Source organism: Lactuca serriola, chromosome 5 (genome assembly GCF_051521515.1).
Source record: "Lactuca serriola cultivar US96UC23 chromosome 5, Lser_US96UC23_V15, whole genome shotgun sequence".
Lineage (NCBI taxonomy): Eukaryota > Viridiplantae > Streptophyta > Magnoliopsida > Asterales > Asteraceae > Lactuca > Lactuca serriola.
The window spans coordinates 28,515,129-28,535,784 of NC_136412.1; the positions used below are offsets into that span (position 1 = coordinate 28,515,129).

Consider the following 20,656-nt stretch of genomic DNA (forward strand, 5'->3'; position numbering starts at 1 on the left):
TTTATTCGGCCAAGCAGCTCACCGTGGGGAGCGCCTATCCTTTTTGTCAAGAAAAAGGATGGTTCACACCGGATGTGCATTGATTACCGGGAGTTGAACAAGTTGACGATCAAGAACCGTTACTCGTTGCCGAGGATCGACGATTTGGTCGATCAGTTACAGGGAGCATCTTGGTTCTCCAAGATCGATTTGAGGTATGGATATCATCAGGTGAGGGTGCGAGATGAGGATATCCAGAAGACAGCGTTCAAGACTCGTTACGGGCATTACGAGTTTGTAGTGATGCCTTTCGGGTTCACCAATGCTCCGGCGGTGTTCATGGATCTCATGAACAGGGTGTGCAGGCCGATATTGGATCGCTCGGTGATCGTGTTCATCGACAACATATTGGTATATTCGAAATCCAGAGAGCGGCATGGGGAGCACTTGAGAGAGATTCTTGGAGTTTTGAGATCAGAGAGGCTTTATGCCATATTCTCCAAGTGTGATTTCTGGTTACGAGAGGTCCAGTTCTTAGGGCGCCTCGTTAACCAGAAAGGGATCTTGGTCGATCCGACCAAGATTGAGGCATTGATGAGTTGGGAGGTACCGAGGTCACCTACTGAGATCAGGAGTTTCCTAGGGTTGGCTGGTTATTATCGAAGATTTATCAGGGATTTCTCCAAGATCGCCGTGCCACTCACCAAGTTGACCCGGAAGGGTGTTGCTTTTTCTTGGGGCCCAGAGCAACATGCCTCCTTCGAGACACTTTGCCAAAGTCTATGCGAAGCCCCGGTGTTAGCCCTTCCGGAGGGGATGGAGGACTTCGTAGTGTATTGTGATGCGTCGATATCAGGGTTGGGAGCAGAGCTTATGCAGAGGGGGCATGTGATAACATATGCATCGAGGCAGCTGAAACCTCATGAGTCAAGGTATCCCACCCACGATCTGGAGTTGGGATAGGTGGTGTTCTCCCTCAAGATCTGGCGTCACTATCTGTATGGGGTTCGGTGTACTATATACATGGACCACAAGAGCTTGAGGTACCTGATGGATCAGCCCGACCTGAATATGCGTCAGAGGAGATGGTTGGATGTGGTAAAGGATTATGACTGCGAGATCTTGTACCACCCGGGCAAAGCTAATGTTGTAGTCGATGCCCTGAGCCGTAGGGCGGAGGGCGCCTCGATGCGAGATGTTTGCCTGAGATTGACAGTGATGACACCGGTGTTGGACACCATTCGTGGGGCCTAGGATGAGGCCGTGAGACCAGAAAACCGTAAGAGATAGCGGGTTATCGGGCAGGTATTGGAGTTCGTTTCTGATAGCTGAGGGCTTATGACATTTCAGGGTCGGATTTGGGTACCGTTTGTGGGAGGCACGCGTACCATTTTGATGGAGGAGGCGCATCGATCGAGGTTCTCGATCCATCCCGGGGCCACTAAGATGTACTTGGACTTGAAGAAGGAGTATTGGTGGCCCTGTATGAAGAGAGATGTCACATGGTTCGTAGAGAGGTGCTTGACCTGTCGCAAGGTTAAGGCTGAGCACCAGCGTCCGCATGGTAAGTTGCAACCGTTAGAGATTCCCAAGTGGAAGTGGGAACAAATTACCATGGATTTTATCACCAAATTACCAAGGACTGTTAGGGGTGTCGATGCAATTTGGGTGATTGTGGACAGGTTGACGAAGACGGCTCATTTCCTTGCCATCAGTGAGAGCTCTTCTGCGGAGAGGCTGGCAGAGTTGTACGTGAGGGAGGTGGTATCGCGGCACGGAGTACCGATCTCGATTGTCTCAGATCGAGATGTATGTTTCACTTCTAGATTCTGGAAGAAATTCCATGAGGAGTTGGGCACGAGGTTGCATTTTAGTACCGCCTACCACCCACAGACTGACGGACAAAGCAAGCGAACGATTCAGACGCTCGAGGACATGCTTTGGGCATGTGTATTGGGCTGAGTTTTCCTATAACAACAACCATCATTCGAGCATTGGTATGCCACCCTTTGAGCTGTTGTATGGGAGGAGGTGTCGAACTCCCATTTGTTGGGGAGAGGTAGGGCAAAGCGTGATGGGTAGTATAGAGATTGTGCTTTAGAAGACCGAGCAGATTCAGCAGGGCAGATACTGACAGCCCAGAGCCGTTGAAAGAGTTATGTGGATAGACGACGGTCAGAGCTCGAGTTCCAGGTCGGTGACTTCGTACTCCTGAAGGTATCTCCTTGGAAAGGAGTGATTCGGTTCAGGAAGAGGGGAAAGCTGGGACCCCGATATATTGGTCCATTCCAAGTGAATGCAAGGGTAGGCAGGGTAGCCTACCGGTTGGAGTTACCTGCAGAGTTGGTCCAGATTCATGACACCTTTCGCGTATCGCAACTGAGGAAGTGTATAGCCGACGAGTCGACAATGGTACCATTAGAGGATATTCAGGTAGATGCGAGCCTGAACTATGTTGAGAGACCGGTTGTGATTATGGATCGGAAGATCAAAGTTCTGAGGAACAAGGAAGTGCCCCTGGTGCAGGTCCACTGGCAACATCGGAAGGGGTCCGAGCTGACTTGGGAGCCGGAGCGAGAGATGCGTGAGTAGTATCCAGAGTTGTTTGCGGAGTAAGACTTCGAGGACGAAGTCTGATTCTAGTGGGGGAGAATTGTAACATCCGGATTTCCAGGTACATTATTATTCATTTATTTTAGAGATTTTGGAGGGACTCGGCGAGTTGACGCTTAGACTCGCCGAGTAGGATCGAGAATTTCTATCCGGGTTAATGACCGGACTCAGCGAGTTGACTTGTGGACTCGGCGAGTCCGCGCTGTTTAATGAAGCCCTAATTCTTGGGGTTTGGAAACTATTTAAAGGGGCTTATAGCCACCATTTGCGGCTACCAGACCCCTGAGTGAAACCCTAAGAGATCTAGAGCGTTTGTGAGGAAGAAGAGGCCATTTTTGATCTTTGTGTGGGTGTTTTTGCAAGAAGAAGGTGACCAAGGCAAGAGGGAACTGAAGAGAGTGCTATTATGTGGATTTCAGAGCCTAGGGACTTCATATTGAGGTATATATTCGATCCCTCTTCAGCTTTGGTGTTAATCTTTGAGAGTTAGAGTTTCTAGCCCCTTTAGAGTATGAATTGAGGAGCGATTGGTCCCTTCTTGTGTTTAGACTTTGGATCTGGATCCAAAGAGGTCCAGAGACCTTAACACCTTGATCTTTTTGGGTGTCATTGGGAGTTATGAGCTTAGGGTAGCATATTGAGGCCATTTCTTCAAATAAAGCCATTAGGTCCTTGCATGGGCATCAAGATCCAAACTTTACGTGTTTATATTGCTTAAGGAGGCCAGATCTATGGGTTAGAGGAACAGATTTGACCTCAGGAGGTCATTTGAGTTTGATCATGGCATGAACTCGCCGAGTCCAAGAACAGACTCAGCGAGTAGGATAATTTTTCCCCATGAATCGCACAGTTGGTGACTCGCTGAGTTGGGGAAGTGACTCGGTGAGTCATTGGGGATTTTGAGGACTTGAGTTCATGAATGAACTTGCCGAGTCATAATTGTGCACTCGGCGAGTCTGGTCAAAGGGTTGACCATTGACTTTTGTTGACTATTAGGGTTTGGTTGACAATTGGACTTGTGCACTGTTTGAAGGGTAAAATGGCATTTTAGCCTTCTTAGAGGACGTGTGAGGATTTAGTCTAGCCTGGGGAGCTGTTATTAATTGAGATGATCGTTTATGTGTTTAGGCAGAGGCTAGATCAGTGTTACGCGAGCGAGATATTACCGAGACATTCGAGGTGAGTCTTCTCACTGTATTTTACCTTGAGTGATAATTAGAGTTATGTAACAAAGTTATTGTATGCTTTATATGTGATGTGTTGCACTGCATATTTGTATGTGATTTATGCCGGGTGTATGTCAGAGTATATCAGAGTTAGAACCGGAAGGTTCACAGAGTTAGGACCAGAAGGTCCACAGAGTTAGGGCCCAAGGGCCCACCGAGTTATAGCCTCGAGTGGCTAGTATGTGCTATGTGTGGTATTTTGGGGAACTCACTAAGCTTCGTGATTACAATATTTTGTGTTATGTGTTTCAGGTACTAGTGAGGATCCCAAGAAGGCGTCGGGATGATCAGTACACACACGCGCGGAGTTTTATTTATATGATATGAACTTGGGATTTTTGACTTATGTTTGAATATATGAAATAATGTGTCTTATAATATTGTGAATTAAATGGTTTTCGGTGTTATAGGGTTGTTGGTGGTTGATAAAAAAATTAATAAATTTATTTTGGATTAATAAATTTATTGTTGGTTGATGAAAATTAATAAATTAATTATTTATAGGTTGAAAACCCTATATGCTCACCAGGCTCCTATGCCTGACCTACTCAATTTTTTATATTACATGTAGTGGACCCAGAGCATAATTTGGAGGTTGAAGATGGATTTTTGAATTATAAGCCAGTAGTTGTAAATAACTGTTGTAAGGCTTATAATTTACTGTTTATGCTTTTGGTCTGTATCGACATAACATCCCAAGGTTTTGTTATATAATGAAAATACATTTATGTAAGAAATGATTTGATAAATTTTTATTATATTTTGTTTTGGGAACAAATTCTGTAGCATCTTTCGGAAAACTACTTTGGTTTTATTTTAAAAGCATAAACTAAATCGGTCTTTTTTGGCCGAGAAATTTGGGGATGTCACAGGTGATTCCTCCAGGTAATCGTTGCCTTAGGATTTGTGAGAATTGATTGTGTAGGGTAGGTGGTTTTATATCAAATTATACCTATATTGTTTATATACAGGAATGTTATTATGTATTATCAGTAATATATTATGGGCTTGAAATCCCTATGCATCTCACCAGGTTTCCCAAACCCGTCCCACTCATTTTATGTGCATCACACGTAGCGGATGTAAGGCTGCCAAAGTCTGATTAGGATGTTGAGTGGAATAAAGGGGTGTGAATGTAATAAGTAGGTTCAGGACCTATTATTTTTACGTTGTAATGTATGTTTAGATATGAACAATGACATCATCGATGTTTTAATAAAATGAAATAACTTTTGTTATCCCAAAAAACGTTTTATATAACTGGGAATTTCCGTATCTAAATTTATTAAAGCGTAAAGAAAATATTTTAATTGGTTATGAAAAATGGGGGATGTCACACAAATGATGAGAATGCAAAATTGAGTAATTACATGATTCAAATTCATCACCCCACAAACATTAAAGGATTCTACTGTCATTAATCAAGCTCAGATAAAAATATCATTTATGAATTTTTCATAAAACTTGCAGTACAAAAATATATAGATTACACGCTCTTTTGTTGTGTTAACCAACATCAACAATCCCTAATTTCTATTTTTTTTTTTTGAAAATTGGTTAACACTTTAGTGAAGAAATTGTCAACATAGTGATTCGGGTATTTGATATTGTGGGAGTTCAAAGCTATATAGAGAATACACTCACAACATAATGCATTTGATTGAGTCCCTTGTTACATGAAACCGCTAAGTAACCGTTTTTCTTGTAGCGCTACATAGTTCCACAATCAATGAATTCCTCTCAAAATAAGTCAGTAACCAAGAAAAATCCTAAATTCAAAAGCCAAAACATCAAATATAAGTATACATGATCAAACTTAGGAGATGATTTGTGCCTACCTGTGCAAATAAGAAAGTCTCACAACTATGAGAATAACATGAGTATGCTGAGTGACCTCTTGTAACCTACAAACACAAAATCATGCATGAATACTTGTGTATATGTACATTGAAAAGCAATATTGTATAAAATTATTAAAGTCTTGAAACTTGTGAGGAAGTCGGGGACATCGTTTTGAAGATGAATTGGTTGAACGTCTTCCAACATGGTGCCATTTGATTTTTGAAGAGGTTTAAAAGGCTTTTTAGATGGTTTTTGAAATTTTTTAAGCTTGTCCTCCGATTTCTTATTCAACGGTTTCTTTGAAGGTTTAGTCATGCCTTGCACAAATGTAAATTGAATAATGAGCACCAGGATACATACATATATGAAGAAGAACATCCAACTCTCTATTTAATTACTCATCCATTTCTACAAAACGTAGCTACGTTTTAACTAGTTTAGTCACACATGATACTATTTACACATAATCAATACATGTACCGAAAAAGTTTACAATAGACCAAGCTTTTGCTACTCTATTCAGAAATTGGTTGCAATTTTCGTTTCAATCCTAAAGCCTAAACCCTAGAAACGTGAAGAAGATATAAAACGTACATCCAGAAGTCGTCAAGAGAGAAGAAAATGTAGATAGGGCGTATGGAACTACCCCAAGTGACTTGCTTGGACTCAGCAGAGGGGGTCCAATAATGCTCGATTGGATGTTGTGGTATGGTCGTACCAGATGTAGAAGAAGAGAGAGACGATAACGTATCAGCGTCACCACAGACAATCTTTCCCTCTTCCAATTGTTCATCTTCTTCTCTGATCGAAAACACACATGGTTTGTTGACACTATGTGTTCCTTTAATCTACTTAGGTATGACATTGGAGAGGCAAAAGAGCAACACATACCAATAGAAGTCGATGATGTAACCGTTTTTAACCTAAGCCGAATAGATGGAGCCGACTTATACATCATCAATATGTATTTGATTGGAAATGAATTGCGGTGAGCAGAGCGAGTACATACAGACAACTCCAAACCCAAGCCGATATTTATTTATTTGGACTAAAATTGCCAAGGTCCACAAAGCATTGTGGCAAAAAATTAGAAAAAACTACACTGTTCATAAGGTGGTTCATGACAATTAAGATTATATATTATCAGTAGATATTGGAACAAAAATTCGAGAATAAAATATTATTGACAAAAAGTGTCAGTTGAAAAAAAAAACCTGGGACTTATTTATTTATTTATTTTTATTTTTTTAAATTTAACATTAGAAACTAGTTTCGTGAATACGCGTGGTTTTATTGTGTCTACGTGTGTAATGCGGTATAATAAGACGGTCTACCGTATATGAGAACCTCCTCTAAATCGCAGGCGCTGGTTTCTGAAAGAGTTAGGAAGAACATACAACCCACAAACTCTTCATAAATTCTCTCCAATCTCTCGAGATCGATCAAAGATTAGCAGATCCGATCCTTCGAAGCTACAATGGTAACCGTTTATCTCCTGTTTCTTGAATTTGGGGTGTTTCAATCCTTACAGTTGAAGTTCCCCGATCTTTTCTGGTTGCGTCTCTTTTTGATCTTCTGCGCTGTTTGTAGTCGATAACTATTTATGTCGCATTAGGGCTTTTCGATCCATTGGCTTGATGGATTTGCATGTGAAATTGGTTTAGATCTGGGTAACACCGATCGGATCTGTTCGAAATTGGGATTTCCGTAAATGAGTATGTTAGGTTTTTTTTAGCATGTCCATTTATATATTTTTCGATCCACTAGTAGATATATCCTGATAACTAAAGTCATCGCTTTCGTTGGTGATCGAAAGAATATATCTTGATTTAGGAATATTTCACATCTGAAATCCAGACGTAGTGATTTTTCTTTGAAATTAATCTAACTCCTAAAAGACTAAAAGTATTCGATTAGAGAAGTCTGCGAATGAGTATATTCTGAATTTGAATCAGCATAAGATACAGATTCTATGATGTGTTAGGATCATAATATGAAGGGATAACATAGAAAAAAAACATATAACATATTGCTGTTATTTTGCCATGTCACATCAATTCAATATGCTAAAGGTTTTCATTTCAAATTATGCTTTATTCTAATTCACTAAAAAGAGAAAATTCAAATTGTAGACTACATCCAAGCGTTTGGCTGATAGAAAGGTGGAGAGGTTTGAGAAGAACATCAAGAAGCGTGGCTCTGTTCCTGAAACTACAACAAAGAAAAAGGACTCTTATCCTGTGGGGCCTATTGTGCTTGGTTTCTTCATATTTGTGGTGATAGGATCCTGTAAGTTTCTCTCTTGTTTAAACTTTTCCAATCTCTTTTTTTTTTTCGTTTTGTTTTATATATTTACACATATAGACTTTTTAGAATGAAAAAGCATGAATAATGGTTTTAACATAGAGCTTCATCCTTCTTAATTGTTTAAAAACATATGAATAAGGGGTTTGTTGAATGGATGAAGTGTTTTATAGACTGAATAAAAACCAACCGAATAAAGAGTAAAGGATCATTATTTTTGTGATTTTGTAACTGATTATGGTTTTGGTTTGTAACAGCTTTGTTTCAGATAATCCGCACAGCAACAAGTGGAGGCATGGCTTGAAACTTGAATGGGTGGATAGAGTCAGTTTCTTTCAAATGGGTAGAGCCTACTTTATTTTATGGTTTATGGTTTGTTTTGTTTGAGCTAAAGTTAAGTTAAGGTCGTATGTTGAAGGATTGTTCTGACTATTGAGTTATAACTCAATAAACTATATAAAATCATAGTTAAAAAAAAAAAACAAAGGTCCTTTTTTACTTTATGGCTGTTTATAATTCATTGAGGCACTACAGTTTTTTTTTTTTTTTTTTGGAATTGCCCTCGAACCCGCAACAAAAAAACCAGCATTTTACATCCTCCAATCTTGACTATAGTTATAGTCGTCCCTATTCATCATCTTCTCCATAAAAGTTGATGTTGACATGCTAAAAAACGGACAAAAAAAACTTACTATCCTTTTTAGCATGTCAATATTAACTTTACGCCCCTAAGAAAAATACATTCCCAGACCAACTGAATCAACTTCGAAAAACTTGTAGGGCATCAATGAGATTATCCCTAAAATCATTGTTATTAGGAAATCCACAGAAAAATTTCAAACTTTTGGAAAAAGTTTCAATAAAGTCTTAATTTAAAAAAAAAACAGAAAAGTCCTAGTTGTTTAACATTTTGTCCAAATTAACGAAAAAAATCGTTTTTTTTTTTATATTTGAATAGCAAATGATAAATTATACTAGTATGATTTTCTAAAAATAATTGGACTTTTATGTTAAATTTTTTTTAGGACTTTATTGATTTTTTTTTAATTTAGGACTTTTATGTAAACTAGATGGAATTAGATGCCTCTCGTTGGTGTTGTGTACCTTTTTTTTTAAAATAAATGTAAATCCAACTTAATAATAACAACCATTTAACCAATAAAAGTTTACATTTTCATTCACAAATGATATGATACAAGGGTTTGGTGTCTAATATTCCTTTTGCCGGTAAAATATAGGGAAAATGACTTAGGAGGGTAACTACCTCTTATCCGTGTTCATATATTGACAACTTCTTCTTTTTTGTACATAATAAAGCAACTAACTTGTTTTAACTGTTTAAATTACACCAATATTACCGGCTAATACCTGTTTTAACCGGTAACTCAAAGAGAAAATGACTTAGGAGGGTAACTACCTCTTATCCGTGTTCATATATTGACAACTTCTTAATTTTTGTACATAAGAAAGCAACTAACTTGTTTTAACTGTGTAACATCCTAAAAATCATGATTAAAAATTTCGTTTTTAATTTAATACTAAAACCATAATTGTCAAACAATTAATTTAATACTTCGACATCGGCCCCGCCCGACATTAGGCCCCGTATGGCATCGAACCCCGCTCGATATACAAATTTGTCTCTCTTAGGCCCTGTCTGTCTTCGGGCCCCGTCCGCTAAACACATACAATCATATAACATGCTAACACATAAAGAAATATACCCTACTGTATCACTGTCCTAAGAAACATACTCTGCTAGTAATGAGATACAGAACTTCGTCCGTACTCAGCTAGTTCCAGCCAGGGCTTCAACAGTGCAAGGTGAGTCTCCTCACTGTGTGAATGTGTCTTAGGTTTACAATGCCAGCCCATGTAGTCTATGAGTAGGAAGACCCTGGGGTTAGCCATATGCATTGTATGCTAGTATGCTATTCCAGACCAAGGTCCGATGTCGGCCGGGTGCCTGAGGAATGTTTGCATGTTAGATTATACTTGTTGTCTGTGTGATACTTGTATGTGCCTGGTAAGGAGGTGAGTGTGGGCGAGGTCCCGTATCTCATCACTAGCTGAGTACGGACAATGTTATATATCTCATTATTAGTAGAGTATGTTTCTTAGGACATGGATACAGTAGAGTATGTTTCTTTATGTGTTAGCATGTTATATGATTGTATGTGTTTAGCGGGCGGGGCCCGCAGACAGGTGGGGCCTAAGAGAGACATATATGTATACCGAGTGGGGCTCGATGTCAGGCGGGGCCTGATGCCGGGCGAAGCCTGATGTCGGAGTATTAAATTAATGGTTTGACAATTATGGTTTTAGTATTAAATTAAAAAAGAAATTTTTGGTCATGATTTTTGGGATGTTACACTGTTAAAACAAGTTAGTTGCTTTCTTATGTACAAAAAATTAGAAGTTGCCAATATGTGAACACGGATAAGAGGTAGTTACCCTCCTAAGTCATTTTCCCTTTGAGTTACCAGTTAAAACATGTATTAGCCGGTAATTTTGGTGTAATTTAAACAGTTAAAACAAGTTAGTTGCTTTATTATGTACAAAAAAGAAGTTGCCAATATGTGAACACGGATAAGAGGTAGTTACCCTCCTAAGTCATTTTCCCTAAAATATATAGAAAGAAACAAAGAGTAAAAAAGAATTGGGAAAACTTACTTACCAAAAAAACCAAGAAAAGCTGGCAAATACTAAAATCCAATAACTAAGAGACAAACAATATTAAAACCTGAGAAAAAAAAAGTAGCAAACATATGAGTTTAGAAAGATTGAAAGAGAACGGAAGGAGATACTTTGCACATAAATATACTAACTGCTTACCGAAAAGCATTGGAACGATCTACAAATGAATAAAACACACACAAAGAGACAGCGTGTAGACTGGAATCTTATTTCATACATAAAACTAAAAAAGTTAATTAAACAACTTTTACTTATAAAATTTGAAGTATGAAGTAGAAAGACGGATATAATAACTTACCTATCTGCTTTCATCTTTTTCTATTCTAACATGCCCATGCGTGCATGTTCAACACCAGCACTATACATATCTAAGAATCATGTTACGAAAGAGAGAAATCTCATCATTGATTTGTTAGCAAGATGATTCTTCTGTAGCATGAAGTCTTCATAAAAACTCACAATTAATTCGATCCATCCAAGTGTTTGGTTTACAAGATTATATAAGACAAGGTTATTTCATAATATCAAACTTGTTAAAATTATATCGAAAAGGAATGGAATTTAATAGCTAGGAATAACTAACTTTTGAAATTATATTTGTATGTAAATAATGTTGTTTTGCTATAAATGTAATCAATTGACAATATTTAAGTGTTCTATTGCAATTAAGAGAGAAAGGCGAGAAGTGAGTTACCCATCATTACAAAGGGACTATGGTTCTTGATTCTTCTGGTAAACATGCGGGCTGTTCAAAATTTGTTTCGACTCCTGTTTTGGTATTATAAAATTCAAGTTCTTCAATTCATGTTGGTTAGGAAAAAGAAATGATGGGACATATTTGAAACTAACTTTCTTCATCTAATTCGAGAAGGTTGTGAGAAATATTAACCAGTTTGTGCAGTTATTTCATCATGTTAAATGAAAAGGTTACCTACAACCAATGTAAATAGTAAGAGTTAACTCCAAAAATTGTATGTAGGGGCAAAATGGTAATTTTACTTGAAAATGAGGATGCGTAACCTACAATTTCAATTTCCAACCCGTTTACTTCTCTACAATGGTACTTACCGTTGGACCTGGAAGTTGAGACCAATAATATGTAAGGATATGAAACATATTAAAATTATTACATAAGAAATTAAATGAGGTCTTCCATTCTTTTATACCCTGTCAAAAGTAAAATAAATATTCATCCGGGTTATAATTTGTATGTATAATCAAGTAGAATTTAAACACTGATCAAAAAAATCTTACCTGGCAGTTCTTGCCATGAAACCCATGATACAAACCTAAAATTCTACAAATAAGAATAAAAGAGTTACAAAATTATAGAAGATAGACATTGAAATAACTAAAATTATATATAAATGGGATGAATGGTTGGATCCTTCGAATCTAGAAATAACTTAAAAGTACCATTATTAGTTTTGATCAATCACATCCAAAGTGCATGTAGATTTCTTCAGAAAATGAGATAGAAGCCAGGATATCTCACCAATGCACACCTACATTCAAATAAGCCCTAAAAAGTCTTATGTTACTTATATGATAAAGATTTTCATTTATAAAGGTATAAAGTTTTTAGTATAAACATTTTGCCTCTTCGCGTAGTAACCTTTCAAGTCATTGTTCTATCATCTATGTCATTTCTTGATTTTGTACAAATGAGGAAAGACTTAGATGCATGTGTTGTTGATCAAGCTATCACAACCAACATGAAAACCATGCAAATCATCTTAACAAATGAATCATGAAGTTAAACAAATAATCTTTATTGACTTACTATGTCTAATTACTCGAATTCCAATGACATACTCAAGTGTTGTAGCTTTCCTGCCATCAGGGTCATACTCCTGAAGTCCTGATCACCATTAAAGAAAATCACAAACTTATAAAACACAATTAAAGAACACAATATCATCTATTGTCTACAAAATTGAAATTGGATTACCAGCAGAGTTGCTGAAAACTGCAATGTTGTTGCCAAAAACAGATTCACAGGACTCCACAGACGATGCAAGAGGCCCCCATAGAGCCAAATAGTAAGGAGTAGTAGAAGTATTGTCCTTATCAAAGACAACGCCTTCGAACCCCTTTCTTCTTAAAGCATCCCAATCAATGTATCTTATATCAGGCACCGATATATGAGGCATCAGACACTGCTTGTTTCTAGTTATTACCGATACTGAAAAAAGCAGTACCTCGAGGTTGATTCTCTGCCCTATTGCTGTTTTTAGGTCTGCCCACCACATGTCGTCGTCATCGTCATATGTCATTTATGTCACCAACACAAATAGCTAAAGGGATAGTGACTTTACGTCCTTTGATTTCATATATTCTGTTGACTGCTTCAATAGAGCTGCATAAGTTCCTATTGTGTTAAGCTCCTCAACACCAAATCTGCTCAATCCTTGAAGAACAACTGTAACGACCCAATTTTCACGCCCAAAAATTTCATTTTTAAATAAGTGGTTTGTAAAATATGTATAGCAAAACATCATCCGATCATATCATTTCATAAAACATGTTACGAGTCTGAAAACCCAAAACAAGGAAATAATAATAATGTTAGAGTACAATCCCAGAACATCTCATGATGCGGAAATCCAAAGTGTGTGTGTGGTGTGCTACTACCGCGCCGACTCCTTCCCCTTCGTTGAAGAGGTACCTGAAACCAAAACTGAAAACGGTAAGCACGAAGCTTAGTGAGTCCCCCATCATACCACATACCATACAATTATATCACATACAAACTGCCAGGCATTTCTGGGGTGCCCAACCTACCCGGTACGGCCATTCTGGGGTGCCGACCTACCCAGGTCAAACCATTCTGGGGTGCTGACTACCCTTCGGTCCTAACAACCGAACCTCGGGGGCTATTTCACCCCTACAGCTACTATCACATATAACATAACATAGGCATATAATCAGACATATCTGGGGTTCCTGAACTACCTTTCGGTCCTAACAACCGAACTCTACTACTATTACCTACAACATATCATGCTAACATATAACATATCAGTTAGTAACCAACTTAGATGATATCACCAAGACAATTACCTATCATACATCTCCTACTAGCGGGCCGGCATTGTGGCCTTAGACCCACTGCTACTGGAAGGTAACTCACCTCGAAAGTAGTTGCTGAAAGTCTGCTTGCTAAGCGCCTGCCTGCTGAATCGGTAATCCTCCGGCTATAAATCATAAACATAGATTAGCCACTTATTCCCACCCTTAGGTCAGATGACTGACCCACCCCTGGTCCAAGGTCAACTCCTTGGTCAAAGTCAACTTCCAGTTGACCAGAATCGCCAAGTCCTTCTCCCACTAACCCGTTCCTACTCCACAAGCCCTTCTTCTCACTCACTGAGTCACCCTAACTCACTACTTGGGACGATAGGACCGGCTCGTGATCCGAATCGCCGAGTCCAAGAACAACTTGCCGAGTCCATGCGAGCAGGCACCCCACTCGCTCCCAAATCCTCACCAGGGCATCCCTTATGAGGATTTGGATTTCTGGGACTATTGCAACACGTTAGATCACTAATTCCGCGTGAAAATATGAAGGGTTGGACCTTCAACATCTAAACCCTCATACTCAGTAACTGTTCATCTGACTCGCCGAGTTTGAAGAACAACTCGTCGAGTACTAGGCAATCTTCATAGGACTCGCCGAGTTGTTCATCCAACTCGCCGAGTCTAAGGCCGTCTTCAAAGAACTTGCTGAGTTCCTTGACCCATTTCCCATACAGACCAAATCTGAAACATGCAACGCTTCAAAACCATAGATCCATGTTCCTAGGGCATGCTTATCACGTAAAGTTGCAAACTTTACGTGCATGCATGGCCCTACAAGCTTCAAAAGGCAAATACAAGCTCTTTATGGGGTCATACACTCAATGGGGACCTTAATCACTTCAACCACAGAGACTCTAAACTTCTAAGATGTCCTTAAGGTCCAGATCCGAAGTCCTTTCGGATCATTAAGCACAAACATATGGAGTTTGGTGTTTTAGGGCTTGAAAACCACCAATTTGGGGCAAAAATGGTATCTAATGAACTAGAGGTCAAGGTATGAACTTTTCTACCTGAATGGAAGCTTCTTGCAGGGTAGATGTCAGATCTACTTCTCGTCCTTGCACTCTTCCACCTCCTTCTTCTTCTCTTGAGCTTCAAACTTCCTTCACAAGGCCAAAATCACTCACAAGGACAAAAAGGGGCTAGGGTTTCGCTCTACAGCTCTTCTGGAAGTGTTAGAGACAAGGGAGGCCAAGTTAGTGTGCTTAAATAGGGTGCCAACACTCAGGTTAGGGTTTTTTGCCCCAACAGAGCCTACTCGTCGAGTCGGGGAATCGACCCACCGAGTCCAAGGCTCAGACTTCGCGTCTCATCCCGCTCCTACTCGGCGAGTCGGTCCTTCAACTCGCCGAGTCCAAGGCAAAAATGCAAGAATTAAGAATTATTAATTACAAGAAATGCGTACCGGGAACCAGGTGCTACAAATCTCCCCCACTTATTTTAGACTTCGTCCTCGAAGTCTGCTGCTTTATCCTGAAATAGCTCAGGGTTGTGCTCCATCATTTCTTCCACTGGCTCCCAAGTCCACTCTGATCCTTTCCGGTGCTGCCATTGCACCTTTACGAGTTCTACCCTCTTGTTCCTCAGATCCTTCGACTTCCTGTCGAGGATTGCCACAGGCCGCTCGATGTAATTCAGACTGTCATCGACCTGAATATCCTCCAAAGGCACCACTGCCGAGTCGTCCACCAAACACTTACGCAACTGAGAAACGTGGAAAGTGTTGTGGATCTGGCTGAGTTCGGCTGGCAGATCCAGCCTATATGCCACATTGCCCACCCGGGCTACAACCCTGAATGGCCCGATATACCTTAGGCCCAACTTGCCTCGTTTTCTGAATCGGATGATGCCTTTCCATGGCGACACCTTCAAAAGAACCATATCCCCGACTTGGAATTCCAAGTCCGAACGGCGCTTGTCGGCATAACTTTTCTGCCGGCTCTGTGCAGTCTGAAGCCTGCTTCGAACTTGCTGAATCTTTCCGGTCGTCTTGAGCAGTATATTGATGCTCCCCATGACCTTCTGGCCAACCTCACCCTAACATATCGGGGTCCGACACCTCCTTCCATACAAAATTTCGAAGGGAGGTCGATCAATACTCGCGTGGTAGCTGTTGTTGTACGAGAACTTAGCTAGAGGAAGATTGGTATCCCAGCTACCACCAAAGTCTAGCACGCATGCCCGCAACATATCCTCAAGAGTCTGGATGGTACGCTCACTCTGACCATCAGTCTGTGGGTGAAAGGCGATGCTAAAATGCAGACGAGTGCCCAACTCGTCATGAAATTTCTTCCAAAACCTAAAAGTAAAATGCACATTCCTATCTGAAATCACGGATACTGGCACCTCGTGTCGCGCCACTATCTCCCTGATATAGATGTCGGCCAACTTTTCGGCCGATATGCTCTCCTGAATGGGAATAAAATGGGCGCTCTTGGTCAATCGATCCACGATGACCCATATCGAATCCACTCCTTGCACGGTCTTGGGAAGCTTTGTGATAAAATCCATCGTAATATCTTCCCATTTCCATAACGGGATGTCCAACGACTGCATCTTGCCATGTGGTCTCTGATGCTCGACCTTGACCTTCCTGCAGGTCAAACAACACTCAACGTACCAAGCCACATCCCGCTTCATACAGGGCCACCAATAGTCTAGACGAAGATCCCTATACATCTTCGTCGCCCCGGGATGAATAGAGAACCAGGATTTGCGCCTCTTCCATCAGAACCTGACGCACGCCACCATGATAAGGGACCCACTGATGGGTTTTGAGCATTCTAACACTTCCTAAGTGTACATGCAACCCTAATAACCTTGGATCTATGTTTGTCTAATTATCATGCTAAGTTGAATTCCAAGGCTATATTCCTATCTAGCATACATGGGGAACAATTTTAACTTGAATAATAGATAGAATAACTTACCTTGTTGTTGCTTGTGTTCCTTGAAACCTTGTGAGCCTAGCACCCCAAGTGTGATGCCTCAAATGCTTCACACAACACCAAATGCTCTTGGAAAGACTCTTGAGATAATACACACTTCTTAAAATCGGCCAAGTCCTCTTGTTTCTTAGTGTAGCCGATTTTGGTGGAGAATATGCTTCTTATATAGTGTTGACACATCTAGGGTTACACCATGTAAACCCTAATGTGTCATGACTCTTCATTTCCATGACCCATGGGTTTGTAACTCCCATGGAGCATCCATGGAGCATCCTATGGGTAGAACCCAACTTGATAATCCATGGAGCCTCTTAGCCCACTATACAAGATATGGATGATTTACATAATCAACCCATATATTTAATTAGTTCTCTTTTGACCACTTAATTAATTCTAAATTAATTATTGATCAAACTAATCAAATAATATTATTAATATATTAGAACTTATAATATATTAATAATCTCCAAGTGTTATTTCTCTCATTTAGTCTACCCAATTGCATGGTGCCATGCAACCCAAATGGACCATGCCGGGTCGGGTCAAGTACATACCAGAAATAGTTATGGACTTAGACACCTTATCCAACAGTCTCCCACTTGGATAAGTCTAATAACTATTACTGCAAGTATGACTTCAGGAACCGATCGAAAATCATAGCTCTTTTCAAGGTTTCTCGGAACTGAGAAGATGATGGTACGCCATTTAAGATAAGTGATCATATAATCCTCCGTTCTAGATATCAGCCGGACAAATACATGGAACAATGTCTTTCTTATTGTCCAGCAGTTTGTTTCCCGATTTCCGATTTGTTTGACAAAGAACTTAATTGAACACATCAACTTAGTTCTGACTGGGCCCGGTACATAGGTCAAAACAAAATCATCGAGGGGCCCAGATATCAGCTTCTAATCCAAGAAGGAACAGATAAACTTCGACTCATATGTTTGTTCTACCACTCATTGAATTATACACAAGAGCACGATTTATAACATCAAGTTACCAATGCGTTTTCTCGTACAATCAATGCATAACCAACTTGTAAGTAACAAATCATATCTCTAGGTTTGAAGACTTATACGATATTACCGTCTCACGATCACTCGAGATAGAATTCCATGAAGTGATTCCAGTGAGCGTGGGTTGAGTCCAATGGTCAGAACTTATGAGCACTCTTGATTGCTGTAGCCTTGTCCAAGACCTCTACAACCAAACATGACAGTCTTGATTCATACCTACTTCCAACATATGACTGACTGTGGAGGTTTGAATAATATGTTATACCAAACAAAATTATTCTGGAAGTCAAAACATGCAAAAGAAATATAGTAAACGATCGACAAGAGATAGCAACACCTTACTCATAAATAAAACATTTTTATTCATCATCAAATGTCAATTACACTTTACAAATTTCTGGGTTATCTAACTACTAAATCTAATATCATCCTTCAGCCCTATGCTCCAAGCATGCTGAAGATGCTTAACCCGAGTCAGTCCCTTCGTGAGGGGATCTGCTGGGTTCTCATCCGATGATACCCTCTTTGCCACGAGGAGTCCTTCTTCGATCCGATGTCTGATGAAATGGTATTTTCTGTCGATGTGTCTGGATCTCCCGTGATCCCTTGGTTCCTTAGCTAAGGCAACAGCACTTTCACTATCACAGAAAATTTCCATTGGCTCTTTAATAGCTGGTACAACTCCAAGGTCTCCAATGAAGTTCCTCAGCCATAACGCCTCCTTTGCCGCTTCGCTAGCTGCAATATACTCTGATTCACAAGTTGAATCAGCCACTGTTTCTTGCTTGGAACTCTTCCAAGAGATTGCTCCTCCATTCAGGGTAAAGACCCAGCCCGACTGAGAGCGGAAATTATCCCTATCAGTCTGGAAGCTGGCATCACTATACCTTACTACTCTCAAGTCTTCACTCCCACCGAGGGTAAGGACCCAGTCCTTAGTCCTTCGTAGGTACTTGAGGATATTCTTTACCGCAGTCCAGTGTGCCTTGCCAGGGTTCGCCTGATACCTGCTAACCATGCTCAAGGCAAAAGCTACATCGGGTCGAGTACACGTCATAGCATACATGATCGATCCTACAGCCGAAGCATAAGGTGTTCGACTCATTTCTGCTATCTCAGCCTCAGTGCTAGGGCTTTGTGTCTTACTCAATCTGGTGTTACTCTGGATGGGTAACTCTCCTTTCTTGGAATCCTGCATGCTGAATCTCTTCAGCACCTTATCCAAGTAGGTACTCTGACTAAGTCCAATTAGTCTTTTACTCCGATCTCTCAAGATCCTTATCCCTAAAATATAGGCAGCTTCACCAAGGTCCTTCATAGCAAAACACTTCCCAAGCCAAGACTTTACTTCCTGCAGGGTTGGAATGTCGTTTCCTATGAGTAGTATGTCATCCACATACAATACCAAAAAGCTAACTATACTCCCACTAGCCTTGACATACACACAAGATTCATCTTCACTCCTAGTAAAGCCAAATTCCTTGACCTTCTCATCAAAGCAAAGATTCCATTTGCGAGGTGCTTGCTTTAATCCATAGATGGATTTCTCAAGCTTACACACTCTATTAGGGTACTCGTTGCTGACAAAACCTTCTGGCTGACTCATGTAAACATCTTCATCCAACTTTCCATTAAGGAAAGCGGTTTTGACATCCATCTGCCATATTTCATAGTCATGAAATGCAGCTATGGCTAACAGAACCCGAATAGACTTAATCTTGGCTACCGGAGAAAAGGTCTCATCATAATCCACTCCAGGAATTTGAGAGAAGCCCTTTGCAACCAGTCTAGCCTTATAAGTGTGTACTTTACCATCCATGTCGGTCTTCTTCTTGAAGACCCATTTGCACCCTACTGTCTTACGACCTGGTACATTTTCAACCAAGTTCCAAACTTGATTGTCATACATGGATTGTATCTCGCTATCCATAGCCTCTTTCCATTTAGCAGACTCGGGGCCTGCCATGGCTTCCTCGTAGCTTTAGGGTCATCTTGACTTACTAGTGTCCCATCACTAATAAGTGTCTCACCTTCTGCAGTAATATGGAATCCATAGTAATGCTCAGGTGCACTCCTAACTCTCGTGGAACGCCTCAGAGGTACAGGTTTGTCAATAGGCTCAACAGGAGTTTCCTCCTCAAGTTGAGGGCTAGAGTTTGAAGTTCCTTCACCACTTGATTCTTGAATTTCTTCAAGATCAATTTGCCTCCCACTGTCTCCTTGGCTTATAAACTCTTTTTCCCGAAAGACTCCTCTTCTTGCTACAAAGACCACATTGTCACTGGGTCTGTAGAAGAGGTAACCAAAGGATCGCTGTGGGTAACCAATGAAAATACACCTCTCGCTTCGAGGTTCGAGCTTATTATGAGTCTCACGTCTCACGAAAGCCTCGCAACCCCAAATATTGATGTGGTCTAGTTTAGGTACTTTACCAATCCACATCTCGTGAGGAGTTTTGGCAACTTTCTTTGTAGGGACTAGATTAAGAATATGGGCGGCAGTCTCTAAGGCATACCCCCAGAATGAAATTGGTAGCGTAGCTCGACTCATCATGGAACGAACCATATCTAACAAGGTTCGATTACGCCTCTCAGCCACACCATTCAACTGTGGTGTCCTGGGAGGTGTCAATTGTGAGACAATCCCACATTCCCTAAGATAGTCAAGGAACTCTGAACTAAGATACTCACCACCACGATCGGATCGAAGCATCTTAATGTTCCTGCCCAATTGATTCTCGACTTCCTGTTTAAATTCCTTAAACCTTTCGAAAGTCTCTGACTTATGCTTGATCAAGTAGACATATCCATATCTACTGTAATCATCAGTAAAAGTCAAATAATAAGGATTAGCATCCCTTGTGGCATGTTTGAATGGTCCACACACATCCGTGTGTATAAGGTCCAACAAACCTTCACCCCTCTCACACGAACCTGTGAAGGGTGAC

General features: G+C 40.3%; 2 protein-coding genes across 2 annotated transcripts; one reads left to right on the top strand and one right to left on the bottom strand.

The window, feature by feature from the left end:
- Window positions 1-7,000: 7,000 nt before the first annotated feature.
- Window positions 7,001-8,462, top strand: LOC145052259 (uncharacterized). Its single transcript, XM_079000046.1, has 3 exons — window positions 7,001-7,140; window positions 7,793-7,949; window positions 8,222-8,462. Exons 1-3 carry the CDS (start codon window positions 7,138-7,140, stop codon window positions 8,266-8,268), a joined length of 207 nt encoding a protein of 68 aa, XP_078856172.1. The 5' UTR covers window positions 7,001-7,137; the 3' UTR covers window positions 8,269-8,462.
- Window positions 8,463-11,799: 3,337 nt separating this feature from the next.
- Window positions 11,800-12,937, bottom strand: LOC145049402 (phosphatidylglycerophosphate phosphatase 1, chloroplastic/mitochondrial-like). The gene is made up of 4 exons (XM_078997819.1): window positions 12,613-12,937; window positions 12,458-12,522; window positions 11,916-11,958; window positions 11,800-11,828 (listed from the first exon to the last, which is right to left on the bottom strand). Exons 1-4 carry the CDS (start codon window positions 12,935-12,937, stop codon window positions 11,800-11,802), a joined length of 462 nt encoding a protein of 153 aa, XP_078853945.1.
- Between the last annotated feature and the right edge of the window lie 7,719 nt (window positions 12,938-20,656).

What these genes read in the sequence shown, in the direction of transcription:
- LOC145052259 (XM_079000046.1), top strand. An exon ending in ATTTGTGGTGATAGGATCCT is followed by an intron (nt 7,950 to 8,221) that starts GTAAGTTTCTCT and finishes GGTTTGTAACAG; the next exon opens with CTTTGTTTCAGATAATCCGC.
- LOC145049402 (XM_078997819.1), bottom strand. Translation starts at nt 12,937, where the DNA reads ATGACATATGACGATGACGACGACATGTGGTGGGCAGACCTAAAAACA. An exon ending in AGTTTTCAGCAACTCTGCTG is followed by an intron (nt 12,523 to 12,612) that starts GTAATCCAATTT and finishes AATGGTGATCAG; the next exon opens with GACTTCAGGAGTATGACCCT. An exon ending in TTCATGGCAAGAACTGCCAG is followed by an intron (nt 11,829 to 11,915) that starts GTAAGATTTTTT and finishes TACTTTTGACAG; the next exon opens with GGTATAAAAGAATGGAAGAC.